This window comes from Primulina huaijiensis, chromosome 9 (assembly GCF_012295235.1).
Source record: "Primulina huaijiensis isolate GDHJ02 chromosome 9, ASM1229523v2, whole genome shotgun sequence".
Taxonomy (NCBI): domain Eukaryota; kingdom Viridiplantae; phylum Streptophyta; class Magnoliopsida; order Lamiales; family Gesneriaceae; genus Primulina; species Primulina huaijiensis.
Window position 1 is genome coordinate 3061933 of NC_133314.1, and position 25477 is coordinate 3087409.

At 34.2% G+C, this 25477-nt stretch overlaps 3 protein-coding genes across 7 annotated transcripts in view; all 3 read left to right on the forward strand.

Moving 5' to 3' along the window:
* Window positions 1–235: 235 nt before the first annotated feature.
* LOC140984242 (uncharacterized) lies at window positions 236–4059 on the forward strand. Its single transcript, XM_073451509.1, has 7 exons — window positions 236–1008; window positions 1095–1220; window positions 1953–2054; window positions 2141–2534; window positions 2641–2770; window positions 2895–3189; window positions 3666–4059. Exons 1-7 carry the CDS (start codon window positions 379–381, stop codon window positions 3954–3956), a joined length of 1968 nt encoding a protein of 655 aa, XP_073307610.1. The 5' UTR covers window positions 236–378; the 3' UTR covers window positions 3957–4059.
* A 7701-nt stretch (window positions 4060–11760) lies between these two features.
* Window positions 11761–16546, forward strand: LOC140985360 (bidirectional sugar transporter SWEET16-like). Its single transcript, XM_073453201.1, has 6 exons — window positions 11761–12240; window positions 12411–12447; window positions 13091–13301; window positions 13540–13701; window positions 13881–14000; window positions 16037–16546. The coding sequence occupies exons 1-6, from the start codon at window positions 12207–12209 to the stop codon at window positions 16313–16315; spliced, it is 843 nt and encodes a 280-aa protein (XP_073309302.1). The 5' UTR covers window positions 11761–12206; the 3' UTR covers window positions 16316–16546.
* A 639-nt stretch (window positions 16547–17185) lies between these two features.
* LOC140985359 (protein SUPPRESSOR OF QUENCHING 1, chloroplastic) overlaps window positions 17186–25477 on the forward strand; it is a 35256-nt gene continuing 26964 nt past the window's right edge. For 2 of the 5 annotated variants that reach the window (XM_073453197.1, XM_073453200.1), the window contains exons 1-13: window positions 17187–17632; window positions 18366–18466; window positions 18850–18906; window positions 18978–19072; window positions 20257–20356; window positions 20878–20936; window positions 21397–21521; window positions 21844–21967; window positions 23154–23241; window positions 23344–23419; window positions 23622–23682; window positions 23862–23937; window positions 24334–24444. In XM_073453197.1, the coding sequence (XP_073309298.1) occupies window positions 17272–17632; window positions 18366–18466; window positions 18850–18906; window positions 18978–19072; window positions 20257–20356; window positions 20878–20936; window positions 21397–21521; window positions 21844–21967; window positions 23154–23241; window positions 23344–23419; window positions 23622–23682; window positions 23862–23937; window positions 24334–24444 (1434 nt within the window). In that variant the 5' untranslated portion in view covers window positions 17187–17271. Of the gene's footprint in view, window positions 17633–18365; window positions 18467–18849; window positions 18907–18977; window positions 19073–20256; window positions 20357–20877; window positions 20937–21396; window positions 21522–21843; window positions 21968–23153; window positions 23242–23343; window positions 23420–23612; window positions 23683–23861; window positions 23938–24333; window positions 24445–25477 lie in introns of all 5 variants that reach the window. The other 3 variants (XM_073453196.1, XM_073453198.1, XM_073453199.1) reach the window with 2 other exon arrangements.

The following is a 25477-nucleotide window of genomic DNA, read 5'->3' on the forward strand; positions in this document are numbered from 1 at the left end:
TGACTCAATAATATTTATCTAACTGACATTATTTATTTGACATTATCGAAAAATAATGGATACGAGTTCCATCTTGGTAACATAAATGAATTAAAAGTCAATTTGTTGTGTGACAAGTTGTCATTTTTCTATTGATTTAGTTTAGTTTATTCTATTTGGTCATATTGATGTACTAATTTGATATTTAAAGTATTTGACAACGTCTGTACTCTTTTGTACTCTCTTGTGTCAATTGATATCTGTCCCTCCCCAGACCAGACTCACATGTTATTGTATTCGGCCAAGTCCAAAAGCGCCGCCACCGCCGCCTTCCGCTGCTCGGTTCTCTTCCTCTCCGCCGGCCGACCTTAAAGCAATCTACGACAACCTGTCCAATCCATGGATGCAGATTCCTCACTATTCGACCTTCTTACCGATGATCTCATCTTCAAAGTTCTCCACTTTTTAAACGAGGATTCTGACTTCAGATCCTTCCGCTCCGCCTGCAAGAGTTTCCGCCGTCTCGAATCCCTCCGCCGCACGCACCTCCGAGTTCTCCGGCCGGAGTTCCTCCTATCCCTTCTCTCCAAGTTTCCTAAAATCACATCCCTGGACCTCTCCGCATGCCCCTGCGTTGACGATGCATTCGTCCTCCGTTCGCTCTCCATCTCATCTGCTTGGACTTATGGAATATCTCGCCTGAACCTGAGCCGGTGCACGGGGTTAAGATTTCCAGGGCTCGAAATGCTGGTGAGGTGTTGCCGGAACCTGGAGAGCGTAGATGTATCTTATTGTTGTGGGTTCGGAGACCTCGAGGCGGCGGCTCTCTCCGGCGCGGCGGGGCTGAAGGAGTTGAACTTAGACAAATGTCTGAACGTGAGTGATGTTGGATTGGCTAAGGTAGCAATCGGGTGCCCGAAACTTGAAAAACTCAGCCTCAAATGGTGCTTCGAGATAACTGATATGGGAGTCGAACTTCTCTCCAAGAAATGCGGTGAACTGAGAAATCTTGATATTTCTTTTTTAAAGGTGAAACAATGTTAAATTTCATTAAACATTTCGTTTCTTTCTAGTTTTTTAAAATTGATTAATCGGTTTTTTTTGGTATTTTTAAGGTTACACGGGAATCATTACGGTGGATCAGTAGAATGGAGAAGCTGGAGGTGCTACGGATTGTGGGCTGTGGTCTAGTGGACGATGTGGGGTTGCATTATCTTGGAAAAGGATGCCCTTCGCTCCAGGTTAATTTATATTCTTTTTCGATAGATTTATCCTAAATTTGGAAAATAATTTTTCCAAGTTTTAAATTTCAATTTTGAGTGTGTTTGGAAGAAAATTATTACATCATAATAAACCAAGTTTTATTTTAAAAAATGTTTTCCACTTTTGAAATGGGGCGTTTTGTTGTAAAGACTAAAAGTTGACTTTTTTACTATATGACCAATCCATTTTTTGGGGGAAAAATATGATTTTTGGGCTTTTATTTAATAATTGTCCTATATATATTTTATGTTGTATCTAAACATAAAACATCTTCTACTTTATTCACAACTTTGTATTAGTTATTGTCTTATTTTTTGAAAGAATAAATTCAGAAATACTGTTAATTTTTGGCTTTCTTGTATTTTTGGCTTTCTTGCAATTTTGAGCTATTAATTTTTTAACTATTTTTATGAACATGATTTATTTATTCAAAATATAAGAAGAAAATTGACATACTTTTGTTACATGGAATTTAAAAAGAATATATGATCAAGATCCCCGTGCCTTTATTTAGAATGGTAGTTGCAATAATGTACCTTATGAATTATGATATTTCGAATAGGAAGAAAACTGTTGTATAAAAAATTTAGCAGTTTTCACTCGTTCAATGACAAAGGAACCTTATAAATATGTTGCACCTAAGTTGTGAAGATCATATGAAGTTGAATAGAGTAACGATGAGAGTGCGTTAATTCGTATATTGTTTGTAGGTCCTGGACGTATCAAGGTGCACTAAACTGAGCTCATCTGCGTTGGTATCGGTCATCGAATCACATCTGCTGTCCCAACTTCATGCTAGCTACTGCTTTTTCGTAAGCACAACTTGAGTTGTTGTTAGTTTGTACAAGTGAGTTCATAGAACTAGTACTAAAGATAAACTTTGGGTTTGAATCACCAGGATTTTCCGGTACTTCACCAGTTAAAGGACCTAAATAATCTGAAAAAGCTAAATATTGGTGGAGCTCAAGTTTCTGATTTCGCGCTCAAAATACTCGGCGAAAATTGCTGGTCTTTGCTTGAAATTGTGCTGGGAAAGTGCAGAGGAGTTGCTGATACTGGTATTATGCAGCTCGTATCCCGTTGTGTGGATTTGAAGGTACTCGATTTGACGTGCTGCAGTGATCTCACTGACTTGGCAATATTAGCTGTGGCGAGCTCCTGCCGGGATCTTACATGTTTGAAGTTAGAGTGCTGCAACTTGCTTAGCGAGACAAGCCTCGAATGTCTTGGATCCAAGTGTGCTTCACTAGAGGAGATTGATCTTACAGATTGTTCGGGAATCAACGACACGGGTAAAATTTTATAGAAATTCTTGATTTTTCATTCTTGATTTCTAATTTGAAGTGTTGAATATTGTGTTTAATTTGCTTAATAGCGGATTGGATATTTTGTTGGCAGGATTAAAATATCTATCAAAGTGTTCGAAGCTTTCATCCCTGAAACTTGGACTATGTATCGACATTTCAGACAAAGGGTTGCAGTATATCGCCTCGAATTGCAAAAAACTTCAAGAACTCGATCTTTATAGGTCAATATTTTATGATGGATCATAATTTATGTAGTCAAATTTGAATTTCAGAATCGCTAGATAGACATAAAATTTGAGTTCTTATGTATCCAAGTAGCTAAGAATATAATATGTGTGCACGCAGGTGCGTGGGAATTGGCGACGAGGGACTGGTTTCCTTATCAAATGGCTGCAAGAATTTGAGAAGGCTGATCTTATCATATTGCCATTTGGTTACTGATCGTGGGATAGGGTGTTTAGGTTTCTTACACGAACTTTGGGATGTGGAGATGCGAGGCCTGCCGAAAGTCACGGGTTCCGGTTTGACAAAACTTTCTGCTGGATGCTTGAGGCTTGCAGAATTGGATGTAAAACATTGTGAAAATATCGATGACTTGGGGTTTTGGGCCCTGGCTTGCTATGCCAAGAATTTGCAACAGGTACTCTCCTAGCTATTTCATTTTCATGAATTGCATGATGCATGCCATGAAGAATGTTGTGATTTGCACACAAGTCGTATTTCTTGAGATCAGAAGGTGTCGGAATCAATCAACCCAGAAAGTCGAAGCTGTGTTTGAGTTCAAGTATTCGACTAGAAAGTACATTAATCAGCTGATCAAATTTTGTTTTGTTTCTGATAAAACACTTGTAAAGTTTTCCATAGAAAATCCTTTAAATCGGCCTCGATAGGGTTTGTCCAGGTTCTTTAATTAGTCTAAATAGGTTTTTTTCATACATTTAGTTCTATTTTTTTCCGAATTGCTGACATGACGTTGAACATGCAGTCCTACATACCCTCGACCACATGATCAACTCACACTTCCTCCCTTTTATTACTTTCCCACGAACAAGTATTCCTAATTCTTTATTAAAAAGTTTTCAATATTTAAAATGTGAATTGCATGTGGTGGCGCAGATCAATCTGAGCGGCTGCGATATCTCAGACACGGGGCTATGCGTTCTACTGGGGAACTTGATGCGTCTTCAGGATGCCAAGTTAGTTAACCTGCCGAATGTATCAGTAAACGGGCTGGAGATCGCGCTTCGAGTCTGCTGTTTTCGGCTCAAGAAGTTGAAGTTGCTTGCCCATCTTGGACCATTGCTTTCTCCACAGTTGTTGGAAACTTTAGAAGCAAGGGGCTGCAAGATTCGATGGGATTACAGAAAAGTGGAGCCAGTTATGACTCTTTGCTCCATCGCTAGATAAAATTTTGTACATATAGTCCTAGTGCTAAATTGTAAGAAAATTGTGTTCGCAAAAAATAAATCTTTGATGTTTTGATGTATATATTATGAGTAGGTCTCTTGTGAGACAATCTCACGAATATTTATCTGTAAGACGAATCAATTCCTGATATTCACAATAAAAAGTAATACTCTTAGCATAAAAAGTAATTTTTTTTCATTGATGACCCAAATAAGAGATTCGACCCACGAATTTGATCAGTGAGATCGTCTCACAAGAGTTTTTGTGATATATTATATCCAAAGATATTTCTCGAACCCAAGAAGTTGGCGAATGGCAGATCAATCTTGATGTACAAAACGGAGAATTGTTAAACTGTAGATTTTATATAAATACCACCGCTTATGAGTTTGAATTTTCCTTTTATTATTATTATTTTTTAATAAAAGGCATAGGTGAATCAATAATGATGAGATGATAAATTGAAAAATAAAGATATCGTCGTTATTTTTTAACTCAAATTATCATAAAATTGTAGTCAAACTCGGGACGATGTCTCTTCATACCAATATAGCTAATTCCGCATATATCAGTCGATAATCTTTCCGATATTTTCGGTGAAATCAGTTGGATTTTGAGCATAGTAGTAAAGGGGATGCACAATTTTGCACACAATTTCCCTTGTGAGAGCAACTTGAAACTAATTAATGGTCATTTGATAAAGAGAAAATAAAATAAAAATGCATTATTATGTGATTTGAATTTGAATGGATGATTTAATATGAATAAATAGGATTTTTTTAAAAGAATATTATGAATTGGATTTTTTTAAGTATATAGATTAATACATTATAAATTTTTATGCGACTTTTATTTTTTAGATCAATTTTTGTTGGAGTTGAGTGAAGGAGGAGGGGCCAAACTAATTAGGCCAATTTTATTTTTATTTTTTTTTTAAAAAACCTTTCAATTAGAAGTTTAGATTTTTCGAACCAACCAAGTGAAATTCAACTTCAAATTTCTTTTCCATCCAATTTTCATAATTCACTAAATCGAAGTTTTCCATATATTTATAAAATTCCAACTATATTATTAACCTTTTTTTAAAAAAAAATTATAAATTAAAACAAGAAACATTGCTAACATTTGTAGGTCGACTAGGACAAGTTTGATGACGATATTATATACTTTGCATATGTGTTAGTTATAACTCAACTTCTGTATCACTATTCTTCTCCATCCATGGTTTGTCGTCAATCATACGACTGTTTTTTATTTTTACGAGAAATAACTCATAGAGTCAAAGTCACATCTTTCAATGTATTGGATAAATTATAGATATATGTAGTAGATTTACATAAGACTTGCAAACATGATCATACTTATAATTTTTTTTTATGGAATTTGAACTTTGGATCTTGACCTAAGTTTTACATACTCAAGCAAAGTACGTTTTCTTCTAAGAGGACACGACTCATAACTTTGGACTGACTAATATATTAGTTGTTCCACATCGGTTAGATAAAATTATTGGGAGTTGCATTTATGGACTTGAAGTTGAGTTAGATCAAAGTCTCAATCTTAACATGCTATCAGAGCTCAGGTTCCACCGTTATATATTGGACTGTCTTTAGTTGGGCCACTAGTTCTGCCCATAGTTGAGTCATTTGTAAACTTCATGCTCCATATGTTCATTCCTGGACGTGAGGGGGTGTGTTAGTTGTCCCACTTCGGTTAGATAAAATTCCTGAGAGTTGCATGTATGGACTTGGATAATCTACCCATCTTGAACTAACTTTTGGGGTTGAGTTATGTTCAATTTTCAATTTTAACGTGATATGGTTTCCACGATGTGTTAACGATTGCGTACAATTTATTAAGCAATTTTGAAATACTTAATAATTTGAGAAATTGGCTTAGTATGCGCCAAATAATATTGTTATTTGAAATACATTCTACTTTATACTACTAATAAGTCAATAATTAAGATGCAGATTTAAGATTTGATAAATTATTTCATTGTAAAAAATAAAGTTATAATCGAAATTCATGAATTTCAAATCCATTTTATATGATATCCCCAAGTGCGCCATAAGATTTTGGGTTCCATACTTGGTTGTGCCCTTGTGTTTTGATGATCTCTCTCGCTAAACTCTATGAACATAAATCATAATATAGAAAATTAAAGAGTTTGGACTCACTGGCTCGGACATATTTGGAAATAATCAAAAGTGGTTTGGAAGAGTTTGGTCATGAGGAACCTAAGGCCCATTTTTATTTGGTCAACATAAAAAGTGTGAAAAGCCCTCGGGGGGAAGATGAGCTCTGTCTGTCTGACCGAAGATGAGCAGTTCATAACTACGGGGCATACCCGACCCATCTGTAATGGATGATCCTAAATAGGGACTTAAATGGGAGGCCAGAATCTCATACCAGGGTCGTACCTCATCTTTCAATATGGTTTCGTCGGCTTTTTACTTCCTCAGTCTCTGGGTTTTAGCTTCTCGGGTTTCAGGAAGATGTTGATCGGGGTTCTTTTCTATGGGTTTGGACAGACACGACTCTTCCACATGAGGGGATTGGACATCTAAAAATTCAATTAATTTTTGTACAGTAGACTCATTAGGGGAAGACATCTTTAAGCCTAGACTTAATAAGGTTGAGTAAACTTACTGAGGGTGGTTTTATGATAAGTGGCAGTCAGTGAGATAGGCAGGTCATGCAAGCTCTCGAAATTTTGACAAAGTAATGGCTCGGAGGAAATAAAAGTGAAAATGAAGGGGTGGAGGAGGGGGAAGCTCTTATTTATACATGAAGGAGTCTCATACTAACAATTTGATCGAGATGAAACCAGCAGTCCAGATCTTGAAGGGCAGGAGTACGGACACCTCGAGAACCGAGTTGTCATACAATCTGGACCATTCATTTGTGATGAACTCGGATCTAGATCAAAACTGTTTGATTGTGTAAGGTAGGACAAAACAAACATATCACAAACACAAAGGGCATTGTAAAACAAAGCTTGGAATCCGACCAGATTTTTGGTCTGAATTTCATGCTTCTTTTAGACTAATTAAGGTGGGAGGTAATACGGAGGCCCCCTTAAATTTGTCAAGTCTGCACGGATCCAAGCTCATTCCTAAAATTGGCCTTAGCCCTCTAAAACATCGGTAACGCAATTAGCTAAGAGGCCGAAATAAAATGCCGGACCCATGAGCCATTTCCTAAAGGCCGAGCCAAGAGACATTTCTTAAAGGGGGTCGAGCTTAAGAGACATTTCCTAAAAGGCCGAGCCCATGATCCATTACCTAGAAACCCAAGTGGTGCACTGTCATTGAATCATCAAACTTAAATTCCTACTCTCTAAGTAAAATGAGTGTAATGATGAGTAGGGTTGAATCCACAGGGAACGAGAGATGATTTCTTTCGAGGAAAAATAAATAACAGAGGGGTTTTATTAGATAAGAACAAAAAAAAATATTAAAACTAAAATTAGAAAGTAATAAAAAAAATAATAAATCTAAACGAGAATTAAATTACCAAACTTTAATTCAAGGGAATTTTCACTATTCAATTGTGTCACTGTTCATCGGCTAGCATATTATTTATCCATGCAGTTACAAGTAATTAACCTTAGAATTATAGGGATAGCCGCTAAAATCCTTGTGTTTTCCTAATTTAATTGACCAAACCCGACATCCAGTCAAAACTTATCAATAACTAACTGGGCACGATAGCGTTCCATTTAATTAAAAATAGCATTTTCGTTTTGTGAAAATAGTTAATCCTAAAATCTAACAACTGAGATAGCTGCAATTGATAGATCGAGTTTTATTAATTTATTTAGATTAAATATGCTATGATAGCACAACACACCTAATCTATCGCTACTCATGTACCAATCATTCATGACAATCATGAATAACTGAATTCATGGATAGCAGTAGAAAATTATATATCGAATTAAATTGTCAGATTAACCGAGATACAACTTCATAAAATTAAATATAAATCAACAAATACTTGAACAAAACACGAATATTAAATTGAAGCACAAAAATCATCACAATGATAAATTGAAATAGTAAAAATATTCCCTGAATCAGAAATAAAACTTAGCCTAAAGGTGTATAGAGGAGATGAGAAATTCTTGCGTCTTCTCCTTGTTCTTCATGTTGAAAATTAGAGTTTCTTTTCCTCCTCTTGTTTTTTCTACTGTGTGTGCGTTTGGTGAGAGGATATTTTCTTGTGAAATCTCCTTCTTGCGCCTCCTTTTTCACGTGAGTTGTGTAGGTTTTTTTCTTTTTTGGTCCATTTTGAGAAAAGCTCATTAATCTAAAAATAAAAACCTAATCCCTAAAAGATACCATGAAATATATACTAATAATATATAGTTTTTTATGAAAAAAACTCTATCTTTTATTTCTTCTTTGATATAAAAATTCCTTATTTCTCACTAGACAGCCGAAGAGTAGTCACAAGGCGTGTTCACGCCTTGTCTAAAAACCACTTCTGAATTTTTCTGCTTCAAGTCTTCCACTAAGATCATATTGTCAACTTTAATTGTGATATAAAATCATCATTTTTAGCCCAAATTTATCGCAAAGGCAGAAAACTTCCTCCTACAATAAAATCATACAAAAATGTGTCAATTAAGCACTTTGTAAGTGGTAACAATGAGAGATATGACAACAAAAATACAAACTATTATGAGCCTATCACCAAGCCCGTGAGACATATTTGAAAGGGTCGATCCCATTAACATTGCAGGTATTGAGAACTTCGGCGATAAGAATAAAGACCCCGATAAATGCGAAATTCGGTAAAATATATCAAGATGAGGAAATAGTCCTAGCAGCCATGACTATTGAGTCCTATCTTCTGATGTTTTTTTTTAAATCTTAGGTAAGATTATACTCTAGCAAGAATCCTACTCCAGAAAAGTAATTAGCCCATTGTGTTTCTAAAATACCAGGTATTGACGACGGTTTTATTCATTTATACTCTCCTACTCACTTTGTATTACTATATCATACACTTTTCTTTTTACATTAATCATAATCAGAGTATTGACTAATGCATTGCAGAAACCATGCTTGTAAAAACTCTAGCACCCACTAACCTTATTTTTGTTTATGTAGGTCCCATAGCACACATCCGACCCAAAGAGATTGAAGGATTTGAAGATCCACTTATCAGACCGAAACCGAGGCAAAACTTTGGTATCACCGGTTTTTTTCATAAAAAAATTAACATTTTAAATTATATGAGTAAAATTTTGAACTACAGTTACATTCTCAAATCATATCATATTCTACATACGTACAAGGGTGAAGGTGAAACCGACTGATGAAATAATTTGAATTTTCTTGTTTATGAATTTCCTTATATATACTCTGAATATGACCTATAACCAACAATCCAAATAGGAAGATCGAGAGAACCATTCAAATGCTAGAAGATATGCTACAAGCATGTGTCACATTAGACTTCAACATGAATCTGAGTGTTGTCTATCATTGATTAAATTTTTTTGCAACAACAATTATCATAATAGTATCGAGGCAGTTCTATATAAATTTTTTTATAAATAAAAACATCTATAAATTATATACCGTGTAGTTTCTGACATTTTATGGATTTGAATTGAGTTTGAAAAAATGGACATCTTGAATAATATAAATATTTTCTTTTTCATTGATTCAATCCTTAATATTTTTACCAATTTGCTGGATCTTCAATATTCAGATGACATAAATTCTTTTGATACATATTTTCATGTGTAGCATCTTCAATAATATCAACATTGTCTTTTTTTATCCGATTCGATCACAATGAGATCTCAAATTTTCTTTTCATTATCATTATTATCCATAGATGGATCAAGCTCTTTAACACTTTTGATGTTTTTTGTTTTCTTGTTCCCTCCTGTCACAGTACTGACTTTTTCTTATCTCAATATCTTATTGGTACCACTGAAATATTTATTAATATCTCTAATCTAACTATTAATTAGTAATTCTTCTATTTGTTTTTTTAATATCCAGATAAATATTTTGTTGTCATTCTTTATAAACTATACCTAACAAATTTAGAGAAAAATATTTCGAATGTAAATAATTTGTGAATGAACTCTAAGGCACGTTTGTAACGCTTTCTTTTAAGAAATGTTTTATCCCTCATTTTAGTCACATGAATGTGAAAAATTTCTCTCAGGATACAATGAATATATTATGTACTTGTAGGTGACTAAATCAAATTAGAATCCAACACAAACAAAAATAACTTCTTGATCTAATGATTTCATATATATAAAAACGAAAATTCGATTTAGAACAGATGCGACTCTTCATCAAACATTGCACCATTTCATGAAAACCAATCATGAAACAAGGTGTTGTTTCCAAAGAGTTGCCTTACCCCTTGCGAATGATTGTGTGGTTTCTGAAGAGCTTTTGGCGGCAACCTCACGAGGTGGACCCCGTAATTTTCGCAGCGGTAAACATTGTTCGTTGTTGACAAACTAAATAATTATGAAAATTGTTATAACAACAAAAACTTTAAGCATAATCTTCTTTTACTCTTAAAATAGTGGGATAATACTAATTGAAAGAAAACATCTCATTTACCTCATGTATGATTTGCATAGCTTTATTGATCTCACATTCTCTTTTATATGTCGTATACCCATGTACCCCACCTATTCCTTCTCTCATATTCAAACAAATTTAAGAACCAATTATAATCTTTATTATTTTCTAAAACCCATGTCACCTACATGGCCACACATCTTCAAATATCTAGAAAAGGCTTGAAATTTTTTTTAAAGAATCAAAATTAAAGAACAAGCAAGAAAACAATTGGGGCTAGTCACTAATGTTAGACTAATGCCTAATAGGAAACCGGGTTGAGTTCTTGCTAATGTTAGATTAAGGAATCCGAAGTTGATTTGGACATGTGAGAACCACGTAAAAAAATTGATCCATATAACCAAATTTAAAGTTGGCTCTTAAATCTTGCACGAGGAAACATCTTATAGCGTTTTTGACGGGACGGATCGAACCACAACTTATCACAACCCACCATTCGGCCGAGCATGTCATTTTTTAATTATATTAGGCGGGATTGACGGGTTGGTCCACAACCCACCATAAACCCACTATTTGGCGGGACTTGCAAGGCCGACCAAATGAGTCCAACCTATTTTGACAGCTCTAATCTTAGTAACGTAACATCGGAAATCTATCATGAAATAAAGAGCCAAAAAATCTGAAATTGGTAACAATAATCTTCTAATTTATGAGGCTTGAATTGGGGATTAATTTCCGAATATTAATGCATCAACTTTCAACACCTCTGAATGCCCCTAATGAAGCTCCACTAGAATTTTTCCAATATATATGTAACTAATGATGGAATATTGATGTGGCTGTGACATATTTAATAATAATCAGCACCCATTTAAATAAAAACACCTTAATTAATTTGATCCTTCAACATTATATATTTACACCAAAATTCTTGTGAGATAGATCTTCTATTTGGGTCGTCCATGAAAAAATATAATTTATTTTTTATTATAAATATGAGCAGAATTGATTCGTCTCATAAATAAATATCCGTAAGACCGTCTCACATCACAACATACTTACTCGTACATTTTAATATCCCAATTACTCGAAACAGTAAAAAGAGGGTAGTTTGATCAATAAAAGGATATATCGTCGGTTCTGAGAGGATGGGCGTGAGGCCGGCCCAGAAGGTATTTCTGTCGGCTGATGCATGCTTCTTTTGGCTCTCTCTCTCGCAACTATTTCGCCACCCCCAAAACTGTTTAGTCCTAAACCAGAATGACAAATCCCTCGTCGAAAAATATTCACGTTTATGGCCAAAAAGTTTCTTCACGAATAAAACTTTTTCCAAATTCTACGCAAAGAAACTGTTCCAGAGATGCTTCAAATCAAGAAAACTGTTCAAGAAATCATCAAAACTCGACGTGTCAATAGACTGGCGAGAAAGGATCCCATTTCCCCATTAGTGCAGAATCATTTAAAGTGTCGCCAACTTTCTTGATGCAGCACCGCAGGCCACGTATATCGACTCTGCGTTCTTGCCCATTCTCCGTCTATATATAGCAACTCTTCACGTCTGATATATGCACAAAACATTCACTCTCTTCAATTATTTCCTCACAAACCTAACTTCAATTCATTCCTCGCATCAAATCCCCACCAACAATTTTTATTTTTTTATCTGCATCATTGACTCTTTATGGCTGGCTTAAGCTTCATCCTCGGAATTATAGGTACTATATATATACATACACACACATACACTGATACACATGTGTGTGTGTGTGTCTCTGAGATTTAAATTGTTAGTTTTCCTTGATAAGAAGAGATGTTTAATGTTGAGCTTATGATTGAAAATACTACCGAGTGGAAAAAGTAACATTTTCTCCTACAATTGGTGCAGGGAATGTGATTTCCATTCTCATGTTCGCGTCTCCTATGTAAGTGTACACGTTAAACTCTTCTGATTATTTTGAATCACTTATTGGATTCAGAAAATTTCATACTACCTCGCAAATAGACCCTGTAAACCCCACATGTATCGATAAATATTCACTTTAGATATACTCTTAAGCGAAAGTGTGACATACAAGCCAAGTCATAAAGACAACCATGCACAGTTCATTTGTGTAGTAGAAAATATATTACTCAAATCAAAATGGAGTGGATGATTTCTTCTCGAGGAAACCCTTAATCGGTTTCGTGTTCCGATCCCACCATCCGATGACACCCTAATCATATTCGGAAACAAGTAATAAACACGCTACGCATGCTTGTTTCTATTTTTCAAAAATAATTTCCCATCTTAAGCTGATCTTTTCAAGCACTTTATTGAAAATTTTAAAACGTCCCATTTAATTGTAAATGTTTCGGCTCCTGAAACGATTGTAAATGACTCAATCCAGACATGTAATTTCTTAATGAATTCTTCGCAAATTGTTAAGTGAACTCACACCTTTATATATATATATATATATATATATAGTTTTGNTATATAAAATTAGCTTCTTTCAGGGTATAACTTTTTGTGGGCTTTAAGCTAATAATTATTAAATTACTAATTTTATGTTGCAATAATTTCAGAAAAACCTTTAAGCATGTAGTGAAGAAGAAATCCACAGAGAATTACAATGGACTACCTTATATAACCACATTGTTGAGTACCAGCTTGTGGTCATATTATGGACTTCTTAAGCCTGGTGGCTTACTGATTGTCACTGTCAATGGTGCTGGAGTCGCTTTGCATGTTATATATGTCGCCCTCTTTCTTATATACGCCTCGAACGACATCAAGGTTCGAATCCGTCGTCCCCTATCTTTCTTATCCATGTCGTGTATGTTTCAGTCGAACAAGAGAAATATCAAACAACGCTAATTTCATGATCAGATATGATCCATACCCATTCTTTTATGGAATAAAATGAAAAGCTAATAAATTTGTAGCTCATTCAAAGTTTAATTTTCGATATTGCTAGAGCATTTTTATCCTAGATATATATATAAAAAATAAAGTATATATTTTGTTGACGCAGGTAAAATATGTGAAATTGGTGGCGACAATAAACATTGGGTTTCTTGGGGCTGTAACACTCGTAACTCAGCTTGCTTTGCATGGGAGTCTGCGCATTACACTGATTGGAATCCTGTGTGCAGGATTGACCATTGCCATGTATGCTGCACCTCTCTCTGTTATGGTGAGCAATGGCGACGTGTCGTCGGATATGTCAGCAATTAATGATCCGGGCTGAGACTAAATTTTGATTAATTGGATTATCAAAACTCTATGGGCCGATTTAAAGAACGATTTTCGGAAATGTTCTCTATTTTTTTTTTTTGTTTATGAAATATTTTTGATCGAATATTTATACTGCAGAAAACAGTAATTCAAATGAAAAGCGTGAAGTACATGCCCTTTTTCCTCTCGTTCTTCCAATTTCTCAACGGTGGGATATGGTCTGCCTATGCGGTACTTGTTAAAGATTACTATATTGGGGTAAGTTAGTAAATTCATTACATCATTTATTATTAATAGTATACCGACGAAAGGTCAACCCGTCTCATTGATATAGATCAATGAGACCGTCTCACATCATACCTACTCATTTCGATGGAGAAAAGATTAATAGTCAAATTAATCAAAAACTTCGATTTAGTTTAAAATATAAAAGTGAAAAAAAATGAATTGAAGTATAAGGATTTATATTTCATTCACTATTTTACACGCTCAACGTGTGTGCTACTGTGTGTTAAAACATAAATAAATATTAGTTGACTAACGTGATATGTATATAGATTGCACTTGCATGTTCTAAAGTTCAAAGGTCGAATCTCAACTTATTGATTCTGACCTATAATCATATACATTCGATGTCCCAATAGAAATCTATTGGCTAATATAATAAATGAGGCAGATGTCGTTTTTAAATGTGTGCCAATTGCCAAATCTTTGGCCGTTTGGCAAGAGTAGCTTTTGGCTTGCCAAATTTTAATGTTCCTTTTAATACAAGCCACAAAATTTGGAGCAAAATAAACCTTCTTAAACATCATGCATGATTCAGGAGTCTTCAAATTTACATACATCGTCTCTGATTATCCACACGATTAAAAAATAAAGTTTATTACGGTTGATTCCATCCTACATGTAGAGGCGCTACCTCTATGATAGAATCAAGGGCCCAAATTTAGCCACATATACATGAGGTCCACTAATTTTTTTTAAAATCACAAATGTGTGTGAATCTTGTCCATCCAAACCATGTGAGGACAGTGCCCCACATGTAGCATCGAAGCTACCGTTGATTACATACATTTTCATTTGATTGCTTTCTGCTGCACTTCCCTTATTTACAAATCCAGTAGCACAATCAATACCTGTGTTTTCCAACTTATCTGATTAGAATTGAATTATTGTTGTTTATGACATTAGTCTAATCATGAATAAATCAAGAAACTAGGTTGTTCTGTTATAGAATTTCAAATGTTTTTAGCAAAAAAAATGCTTGCAAATTAAAAAATATGAGCCAAGTTGGGTCTTAAGAAATCACCGAGTATTTTTATGTTCAATCTGATCATAATTCGAGAATTGAAATTTTCTTCCACTTGAGAACAGTGGAGAATACAGAAAGATGCAATAGTTTGATGCCAAAAAAGTTCCTATCATTTGATGTATCGATCTCCATTGTCACAACCTTTAGGTGTATTGTTTAAAGAATGAAAATGATTTTTGTGAGACGATAAAACGGATCGGATCGATTCATATTTACATTTGTAGTAAAAAGTAATATTTTTAACATAAAAAGTAATATATTTCATGAATCGATTCGTCTTACAAAATTACTCGTTGATAAAATTTGTCTTGAAAAATTAGAATCTTTTGATTCTTTCACAAACATATAATGTGACATCACTCACATATTTTAATTAAAAATTTTCTACCACATAACATGCTCCAAGGTCCCATCGTGTCCTAGCTAGTGGCACGCACACGGAAAACAAAAAATTATTGTTCATTTTGATTATATTTTATGTAGACGGGATTATTTGTTTTAATTTTAGTAGAAAATACATCTAACATTATTAGAGATTTAAAATTCATTAATTTTAAGGAAAAAAAATGCATTTTTCTTCCCGTATATTTGTTATCTATCTGCGATTTTGATAATTAGCCTATGTTGTCCAAGTTGAGGTTTGGTCTTGTATTTTTCATTTTTTTGGGCATTTTTTTTAAGTGTTTACGTGCACTCTACACGTAAGCGCTAACTACATCAGCGTCAGGTTCGCGTCATGTTGAAAAAATGATCAAATACACATTTTATTAAAAAAATCTTAACCACGCGTGCCCCTGAAAACATGTACGAATTATGGTGTGTGTGTGCGCTCAAGATTTGAAAACACCAAGAGTTCATCTAAAATATTTTCATGAGGATTTATAGTAATCTCGAGATTTCATCGGGTAGTGTTACGTGGGGCCCGCACGAGATCTCTTGAAATTAGTTATTTTTAAAATTTTCCTTTGCTTGGCATGGGCAGGTGCCAAATGGGATTGGATTTTTGTTGGGTTCGGCCCAATTAATATTGTATGCTGTCTACAAAAACAAATCGATGGCGGAGGATCCGATGGAAGAAGAAGGTTCGGGCCATTTATTCGAAGGCGGTAATCGCAGCCTTAGCAAAGGAAACAGCCTTCCGAAGCCATCCATTGCTCGACAATACGATCAAGATATCACCAAAACAATTTCACTGAGCTCCTGTGAGTTGGGAGTCGTCAATGACAGAGACATCGAGAAAGGTTTTCAAGAAAGCCATTGATAAATAAGTCTGAACATTGTCTGAATTTCTAATAGATGTGATTTTGTTTTTCTTATATGTTTTCGAATTATGGATACCATGATTTTGATATTCTGGATCATGCAAGATTTGCACTCTTAATTATCATAGTAGGGGTGTGTTTTTGTTTTGGTTTTGGTTTTCATGTAACTTAGATAGAAGTTTGTTTTAAATATATGGTTTGTCAAATACTATTTGATGTCTATGAATAAAAATAGCTAAATTCTCGGACAGATGGATATGAAATCTATGGATTTCGATTATTGTTTGTCATGAAACAATATTTGACATATAACGTATTTACACATTAATAACACAAAATGGAATGAATTTCAAATAACATAATTCTTGGGTGAATTTGACACTTTATAAAAATACAAGAGTAGATTTGAAATTTATAGTCTTGCTTATCTAAAATTATGCAAATACATTTGAAACCCATCAATCCAAGCAGACGTAATATAATTTTCCAAATTGTTTATACTTCCTCAACTTAATGATATTTTAAATCATAGAAAAAAGAAATAACATGATTATGAGAGTTATGTTCTAGTTCTAACTGAATCAATATATATGTATGTTATGAAAAATATTTTTATCCATATTTTTTTAGAAGTTTAGTTATGTATTAAGCATAAAAATATTTTACTTTTGGCCAAACCAAAAGGATAATTAAAAAAAAAAAAAAGGAGAAGGTTTATCATGAAGAAGATTATTTATTTCAAATAATCCTATGCCAGAAAAAAGAAAAAGATCAGCGATCTTCCGAGAACACCCCTAACCATGGGGTCCAAACGAAAAAAAGGAAGAAAACAAAGATGAAGGGTAATATGGTCTAACAAAATCCAACATCCCCACCTGCTTTTCCCCGCCACTCATAACGGACCGAAACTGAGCTCAATCAAGGCCGAGACCATCCTCCTCTGAATCTCGCAAAAATGGCGTTGAGACCTGTTCAATCTACTTTTCCTTCTTGCTATTCGAAAACCCATTACAGGAACTCGTTTATGCTGAGCTCTAAATCGAGTTTTCTCAGTAATCGATGGCCGTGGAAAGCCAACGACTTGAGGTGTTCAGGGAGGAGGAGAATCGGAAAAATGGTGAAATCGTGCATCACATTGGAAGAGAAGAATGTTCCGGAAACGGGGAACGAATGGGGGAAGGTCTTGGCAGTGTTGTTTGATATGGATGGAGTGCTATGCAACAGCGAAGAGTTATCAAGATTGGCCGCGGTCGACGTTTTCGCAGAAATGGGAGTTCAAGTCACGGTTCAAGATTTCGTGCCTTTCATGGGCACAGGTAGATTTATCTTTTAATGTCAGTTATTATTTTTTTCGACTTCATTTCTTAGTGGGCAATTTTGGTCAACATTGTCCTTAACTTGACAGAATTCAGCTTCCCGTTGTCTAAATTTTGGTTACGGTTCTTGATACATTGTGATACTTTCACTTTGCACACAATAGCATGTAGTTTATAACTCTGAAGATGCAATGATTTGAAATGCAGAGGATATTTTTTGTTTCCTATTTTTTTGTTAAGGAGGAGGAGGATAGGTTTGGCAGGTATTAATGTCGTGTTTTTTAAGAAAGTATGAATATCTGGTTAACTTAATTGATTGAGTCTCCTTTTCTTTTTCATTCATTTGTCTCCTGCATTGAGTTTGCGGGTGGAGGAAAGATCAGTTATGTAACTGGAGCTGGTGATGATTTAATTTGTATTTTCAGGCTATAAATATTTGTTTAAAAATATTTAGAAGCTAAAATTTGAAAACAATGTGATTAGTGTCTCTAGACTGCCACGCCCATTGGAGCTATTGCATTTTTGAGGCTGTAGTTCAAACTGTATCAGTTTCGGCCTGATCTGAATCATCCATGAAATTAATCAGGGTTGATTATTGGGGTGTTATTGGTATACCTTTACTTTTCCCTTTTCCTTTTATTTTTCATCCTCTATCATATTCTTTATTTCTTTCCTCCCCCGTCATCGTATATTTCTGCGTATATGATTGCATGATTTCTCACATACCACTCAGGTGAAGCCAACTTCTTAGGAGGTGTTGCTTCAATGAAGGGTGTGAAGGGATTTAATCCTGAGATGGCAAAGAAGAGATTTTTTGAGATATACCTGGATAAGGTATCAATCAATAAATTTATAGGGAAAATTGTATTTTTGATCTAGTATATTTACCTTTTGGGGACTTTGGTATTCAATATTGTCAAATTTCAGTCGTAGTCTGTTATTTTTGTTATATTTTGCAATTTTAATCATTTTCTGATATAGCACGACATGTTGTTGATGTATAGAGTGATACATCAGCGCTTCCGATGAAAAATAATTAAAATCGCCCAAAATTGAAAAATACATTACTAGGACTGAAATTTGACAAAACATGTTACCAAAATCGCAAATAGGTAAACATATATGACAAAAAATGCTATTGTCCCTAACTTTAACCAATTCCTTTTTTTGTTTGTGAAATCCAATAAAGTCCTCAATGTTTTTCCCTTTTTTAATAGTATGCAAAGCCAAATTCTGGCATAGGGTTTCCGGGCGCCTATGAACTTGTAATACAGGTATTATGATTAACAAATACTTTGGTTGCCTTTTTCTTTTGATTTTTAAGTGACTCTGTGACGAACAACAGTGTATAGACCAAGGACTTAAAGTTGCTGTGGCATCTAGCGCTGATCGTATAAAGGTAGATGCCAATTTAGCAGCTGCTGGTTTGCAGCTGTCATTGTAAGTTCATTTATATCGATCGCAGCATTATCATAAAGTCTCAATTTTCAGTATTTTATCTATTATTTGAGGTTTAATTACTTGTTATGATTAGATATGCATATGTGCCCATATATTTTGTGAAACTGTAGCATAGAATTTAAAAGCATTCTTCAGCTTCGTTACTGCTCAGCAAACCTTGTGGTGTTGTGATAATTGATGAAGTCTATCTTGGGATGCTATATCCCTTCTCTTTTCAAGAAAATCCATAACGGGTACAAGTCATCTACTATTTGATTAGTCACCGTTTCACGAGTTCATTATAATTTACATCTGGAAGAAATTTTTATCTGTAATTACAAAATAAGACTCACTAACAAGAGAAGATGTTCTGAATTTATTTGTATACATATCTTGTTATGAATGTGTTCAGGCACTAAAGTTTCAAGATTGTATGCCTCTCGAAAAATAAAACCAATTTTGGATGTATTACTATATATTTTGTAGTTTTGAAAAATTGAAGTGTAAGTTTTGTTTTGGTATAAATTGTTAGATTGTTCTTTCAAGTAATCATTTTGGGGTCTTCTCTTCGTGGTGATGGTATGCCCTAGAAAAGGTGCCAATGGTAGCTCTTAGGATTTTTTTTGTGTTGTGGTGGAATCTCACGTTACGAATCTCAAACATATTACGTTTAAAAGCTCTTCAACAAGTCACTAATCTCATTCTGGGGAAAAGTAACCCCTTTAGTTGGCCAAGAACATATCTGGCATTTCAAAAGCCTTTCTGGTAGTCCTATAGTTTCCTTTTTTGTCAGATATCTGCACAAGCTTAATTTCAGAAGCCTTTCTGGTAGTCCTATAATTTCCTCAAGCATATTATGGAGCACACTCGTTCCCTTTGAAAAATCTCCATGCATGTGTCAAAAATTATTTATGTAAAATTCATTTGCGCTTAGAATATAATTAAATAAATTGAATGTATGAGAAAAAATTGTCAATGATAAATGTGGGTGGAAAGCTGCAAGTTAGTTACATAAAACAGAAAAGATGCATGTTTCGATGTGATGAAACTACTACTAAAATTTGTATACTATTCATGGAAACTATTACATGTTTACTTTTTTCTGCAATAATAATTATTTCTTGTAACCTTTTGAACTATTTTTTAATGGTTTTGTTTCTGTGGAACTTTTGTTCTATTACCAGGTTTGATGCTATTGTTTCTGCGGATGCATTTGAAAACTTGAAACCTGCTCCTGACATATTTTTAGCCGCGTCAAAAATTTTGGATGTGCCCCCAAGTGAGGTCAGCCGTTCACATTTTTCTATTTCTTGTCATTGTAGTGGCTATTTTTGTTCTTATTTATGCTTTGTACTTGGGCATAGTTTCTTTGCCTCATGATTAGTTGAACTTGGGTGGAGATGGCGGCAAGTTGGTGGATAACATCCGTGAATTGGGGCATCATCTATCTTTTTTATTAAACTAAGTATTTTCTTGATGAAGTTGCAAACCTAAGTAATTTGTTCTAAAAAAGAACGGTAATTTTCATGGATATGGATCACCTGGGATAATTGATTTTTTGAACTCTCTATATCCACATTTTTATTTTATTCCGGCTTCTGGGTCCAACTTTGGCTAGTTGATTTTTTGAACTCTCTATTTCATGTTTTTATCTTCTTCCAGCTGCAGTATAAAAAAAAAAAAACAAAAACAAAAACTTTTTGACTTGTTGATTTAAGGATTTTTCAGAAGGTTGTTATCCAGTATCACAGGATTTGGTAGAAAAGAATACATCAGCATATTTTGATTTTTCCATCTACATGCAGTGCATTGTGATTGAAGATGCATTAGCAGGGGTACAAGCTGCCAAATCAGCTGGCATGAGGTAACTTAGCATTTTCCATTCACTTTGGTTATATTTATGCTAAGTTCCAGTTTCTCAGCAGAGGAATTCTTGTTCATATTTATCTTTATTCTTTTCACTCTCTAATAAGCTATGATCTCGATTCTTTGGTTGGCTTCTTTACGTGTCCCGGCTCCAGTAATTGTGCTCTGTTCGAAATATTTCTTTACTTTTTGATATCATTCAACTCTCATGATTATTCCTTGATTTCATTATTGTTCTCCATGAAAAGAAAGGGGACCAATTTACAATTTTTTGTCAACTATAATTTTCTATTTAAGTTGCATTTTCTTGGTTATTCCTCTTTTTAGTTTTAATATCTTGCATTCCAAGATCGGCCTTACGTGTCTTTACCGCAAATTAAATGCCATTTTGGTTCTCTCCCCTGTCATTTTTTATTGTTCTAGATTTTAGATTTTTAACCTAATTTTTCTGCTTGCAGATGCATTGCTGTGACAACCACCTTGGCAGAAGATACTTTAAAAACAGAGTGTCCATCACTTATTCGGAAGGATATAGGAGATATTTCACTTGATGATATTCTCAATGGTGGCTCTGGTTGCCATAGTATGTAGTTGTGGAAGATAATTTATTAATGTCTTTTGTGTAAGTAGTGCTGTATGTTGTGCAGACTCCTTTTGTATGAAATGTGACACAGTAAGTAAGCATATTCCTTGAGATGAGTCTGTATACATTAAAGTTTCTTTGTGATAAATTAAGCTTGCCGTTTTCTACAATTTTTTCTTTCTTGCTGTAAAATTTTATATACCGTTCTAAAAGTGTTTTAGAAGCACTTAACTAATGTAATTATAGCAATTCTTATTTGCTAGTCCTTGACATAGAAGACATCTAAAGTGAATTAACATCTAATGATGAGTAAATTTTCCAGATCCAAAGAAGGAGCCTTCCCAGTCTAATAGTGTACCAAAAAGTCTGACCAACATATATGGTAGCGAAATTAAATCATTTCAGGAAAATGAATCTGTTGAAGATGCACTCCTCACTGTTGGAGGGTAAGGATGATTTCTAATTTGATGACTCCTTTGGTTCAATTATTTTGATTTTACATAGAAATTCAAAAGATCGACATATTTTTGTTGATAGAATAGTCATTGGTACTATTTGTCTACTTTAGAATAAACATTTCTCCATCATAGGGTTTTAAAATGATTTTCATGATGGTTGTTCATTATGTTTGTAATCGAAAGCATGCTAAGCTATTGTATTTCAATGGAACAACCTATTTCCAACATCTGAAAATAGAGATCTATACGAAATATGGCATGGAAGTTTTCGTTTTACTCTCTTTGGCTTATAAACAATCTAGTACTTTAGTTTTTCGATAATGAGGCCTTATTTTATTTTTTGCTTGTGTATCGTGAATTTGATATTTGTCAATATTTTAGGAGACATATCGACAAAATGCTAATGTTGTTTCAGGTATTTGATTTTTGTGGTGTTATTTAATGAAGCTTTTACATCTAAATTCACTTCAGTAGTCGCAATACCCCTCTGAATTTTTTGGCAAGAGAAACATAATTTGGATAACAATCAACTTTTGTCCTGTGACCATATTCATTGCTTTCCACTTACATTCTGTGTCTCTCATTCAGCTTGAATTAGGCTGTCTAATTTCCTTGCATTTGATTCATAAACACATTCCACAGGCAATGTTCTACCATGGTCAAATGAGTGACAAATTTTTTTCTGTTATTAGAATATAAATGGTGTTTTCAGTCATCATAGCGGCAGACTTGCGTCTCAGGTGTTCTAAAATCAGACAATAGATTATTGTACCTTGTCTCTGCGTGATGCGATTGTCTTATGCTCTTTGTTGATCAGTTATCAATTTTCTAGTGCAGTACAAAGCAAATTTACAAGAGTGGTTCAGTGACACTTTTGGAATAACTTTGTCTCAGCTGGTCATGAAGTTCCTCGATTCGCCTTTTGTCTAGTCATAAATAATTAGTGGAATTAATGATAAAACTATTTGATAACCAATGTCGCGATGTTTTTTGTGTTCATAGTGCTGGAGCACCTATTCTAACTCCCGCCCCTAAAAGTATTGCAGAATGTTTTTGTTTTCGCTTTCAGAAATTTAAGCTCCAAATTTACTTATTATCAACTTAATGAAGTCACTACTGTATAAGCACATTCAGTCCAACACTTCTTGAAATCACAAAAATGATTTGATGGCAGGTTACAGGGTTCTCGACGAAACATCTTGAGGTATGGAAGTTTGGGGATTGCTGTTTCTTGCCTTTACTTCTCCGTCGTAAATTGGAGGGTATAATGCTGTTTGATGAAAAAGCAAATTGTGAATTCCGCAAATTAGGGGAAACATTACCTTTTCTTCTTGAGTTAAACTGGCCTTGCCATGTCTTTGCAGGCCATGCAATATGTATCTCCAAAAGCTATATGGAGTTCGGTTTTTGGGTCCAGTAACCCTTCTTTTGGGCAGAAAGGTTGTTTATTCTGATCAATAGATCCACTTGCCAATGTTTGGCCTGTTGAGCCTATGATTGGTTCTGTACACGTCTTTCTCATTTTTTTTACTTCTATGATAATGCCTCTCTCAATAATCTTTATTCAAATGTACGACTTTCTCTGTGCACAATATTTAGTAGATTTGAAAATTGCAATCCTATTTCCTTCTAGTGATTGCAGAAGAAATCGATGACAAGAGAGTCGAACAGTTTATCACTTTCATGTCTGATTTAGAGAAAAGGTGCATAGAAATTTCCTGTCTTTTTGTTCTACAGCAATTCAGTAGTCCTGAGATTCTATGTTGTTGCAGTGCTGTATTTAACCTTTCTTTCTTGATCTTCACATTATACTTGATGTGTGGTTTTAACATAATTCATCTTTTGATAATTTGTTTCCATGTTTTTAACTTCATCATGTAAGAGGAACTGCAACAACTGTGCCTGAGTTTCCATCTAAACTTGACTGGCTGAACGCGACTCCTCTTCAGTTCCGCAGGGTAAAGTCTGTGTGTAATGTTGTTCTTCTTAACTGGTTTGATATGATATTCATGTTTAATTGTCTTCAGAGGAAGAAACTCGTCTTGACATTTATTACAGTGGACCTTTGACCATAGAGGCTAGAGCTGAAAAAACCCTCCTGGTTGATTGTTTAATTTTGTCTCTTTTTCAGTACAGATATTATGAATTCATAACATGGATTATATCTGACGGAACTTAAATTGTTGGCTACGAGTGTTTTGGATTTCTTTGACTTATATTTATTGGTTTTTTCTAATGTCCTATAGTTTCAAGTGAGGTTTTATATTTTAAAGGTTGTACATTGTCTTAAGCAGTTGAAGAATCACAAAACAAAGAATATGGTGGGGTTTCTGATTTAATCTCTGATTGCACAGGATTTGAAAGGAAAAGTGGTTCTTCTGGATTTCTGGACCTACTGTTGTATAAATTGTATGCATGTGTTACCGGACCTACAGTTTCTCGAGAAAAAGTATAAAGATATGCCAGTAAGATTTTGTCATCATTATATAGGTTCTTATATTCTGTTAGGTTATATTAAATAAATACTCTTTTCTTCTAGTCACTCCAAGTGAATTTCGGTCGCTTGAAAGTATTCCCTCTCCGTTAATTTATATACGATGTAGTCTTCCTTATTTGATTGCATGTATGATACAACATTATGATTCATGCGGCAGAACTTATAATGAAGTGTAGTATATTTTGACATAGCTTTTATGTGATGTAAACTGTAAACAGGATTTGCCCATTATGCTTGATGTTACATATGACTTAAATCACATGCTTTGTTATATATCAGTCGAACGATGACATTAACGGCAGATTGGTATAGATTACCAAGACTATTGCCTCCCTTACTTCACCATCTGAATCTAGAATTTCTCTGGATCATATTTCCCTGGCATTTGAAAGATAAACAACTCTTGAACTACTAATACATAATGACCTAGATTCAAAGAGTTTAGGCGATGTTCTCAACTCACTCCTGGGTCGTATGAAATTAACTGATATCATCGCTAACTATAGCTTTTACCTTGCCAGAAGTTGCAGTTTTCTGCCTTTCCCCTCTAGCAGATGCGATACCATAAAATGTACTATGTGTCGAAAAATAATAAGTAAAGATGTCGTAAAATGTATCATGTGTCCAAAATAATGATGATAACAGTTAAAAGATGTTAATCATGTTAGGACAATACCACTTAAAAGATTAGACAATAATTTACCAAAAGATACCCACACAAAAACTAGAAATTATATGATATCTTTAATCTAGAAATGATAACTAAAAGATTAGGAATCACGATTATTGGTTAATCTTGAATATGTATAACACATCTCAAAAAATAAAAAATATTAATCATTTAATTTTTTTAATTATTACTGATTTTATCCCTATTAAAGAATGTGAGTAAAATTATAACATAATTAACTATGAATATCATATTTTAGCGTTAATTTAGTTGAATTATATTATATCTTAAATGTATTAACGTGCGATAACCTGCGTCTTGCTAGTTTTTT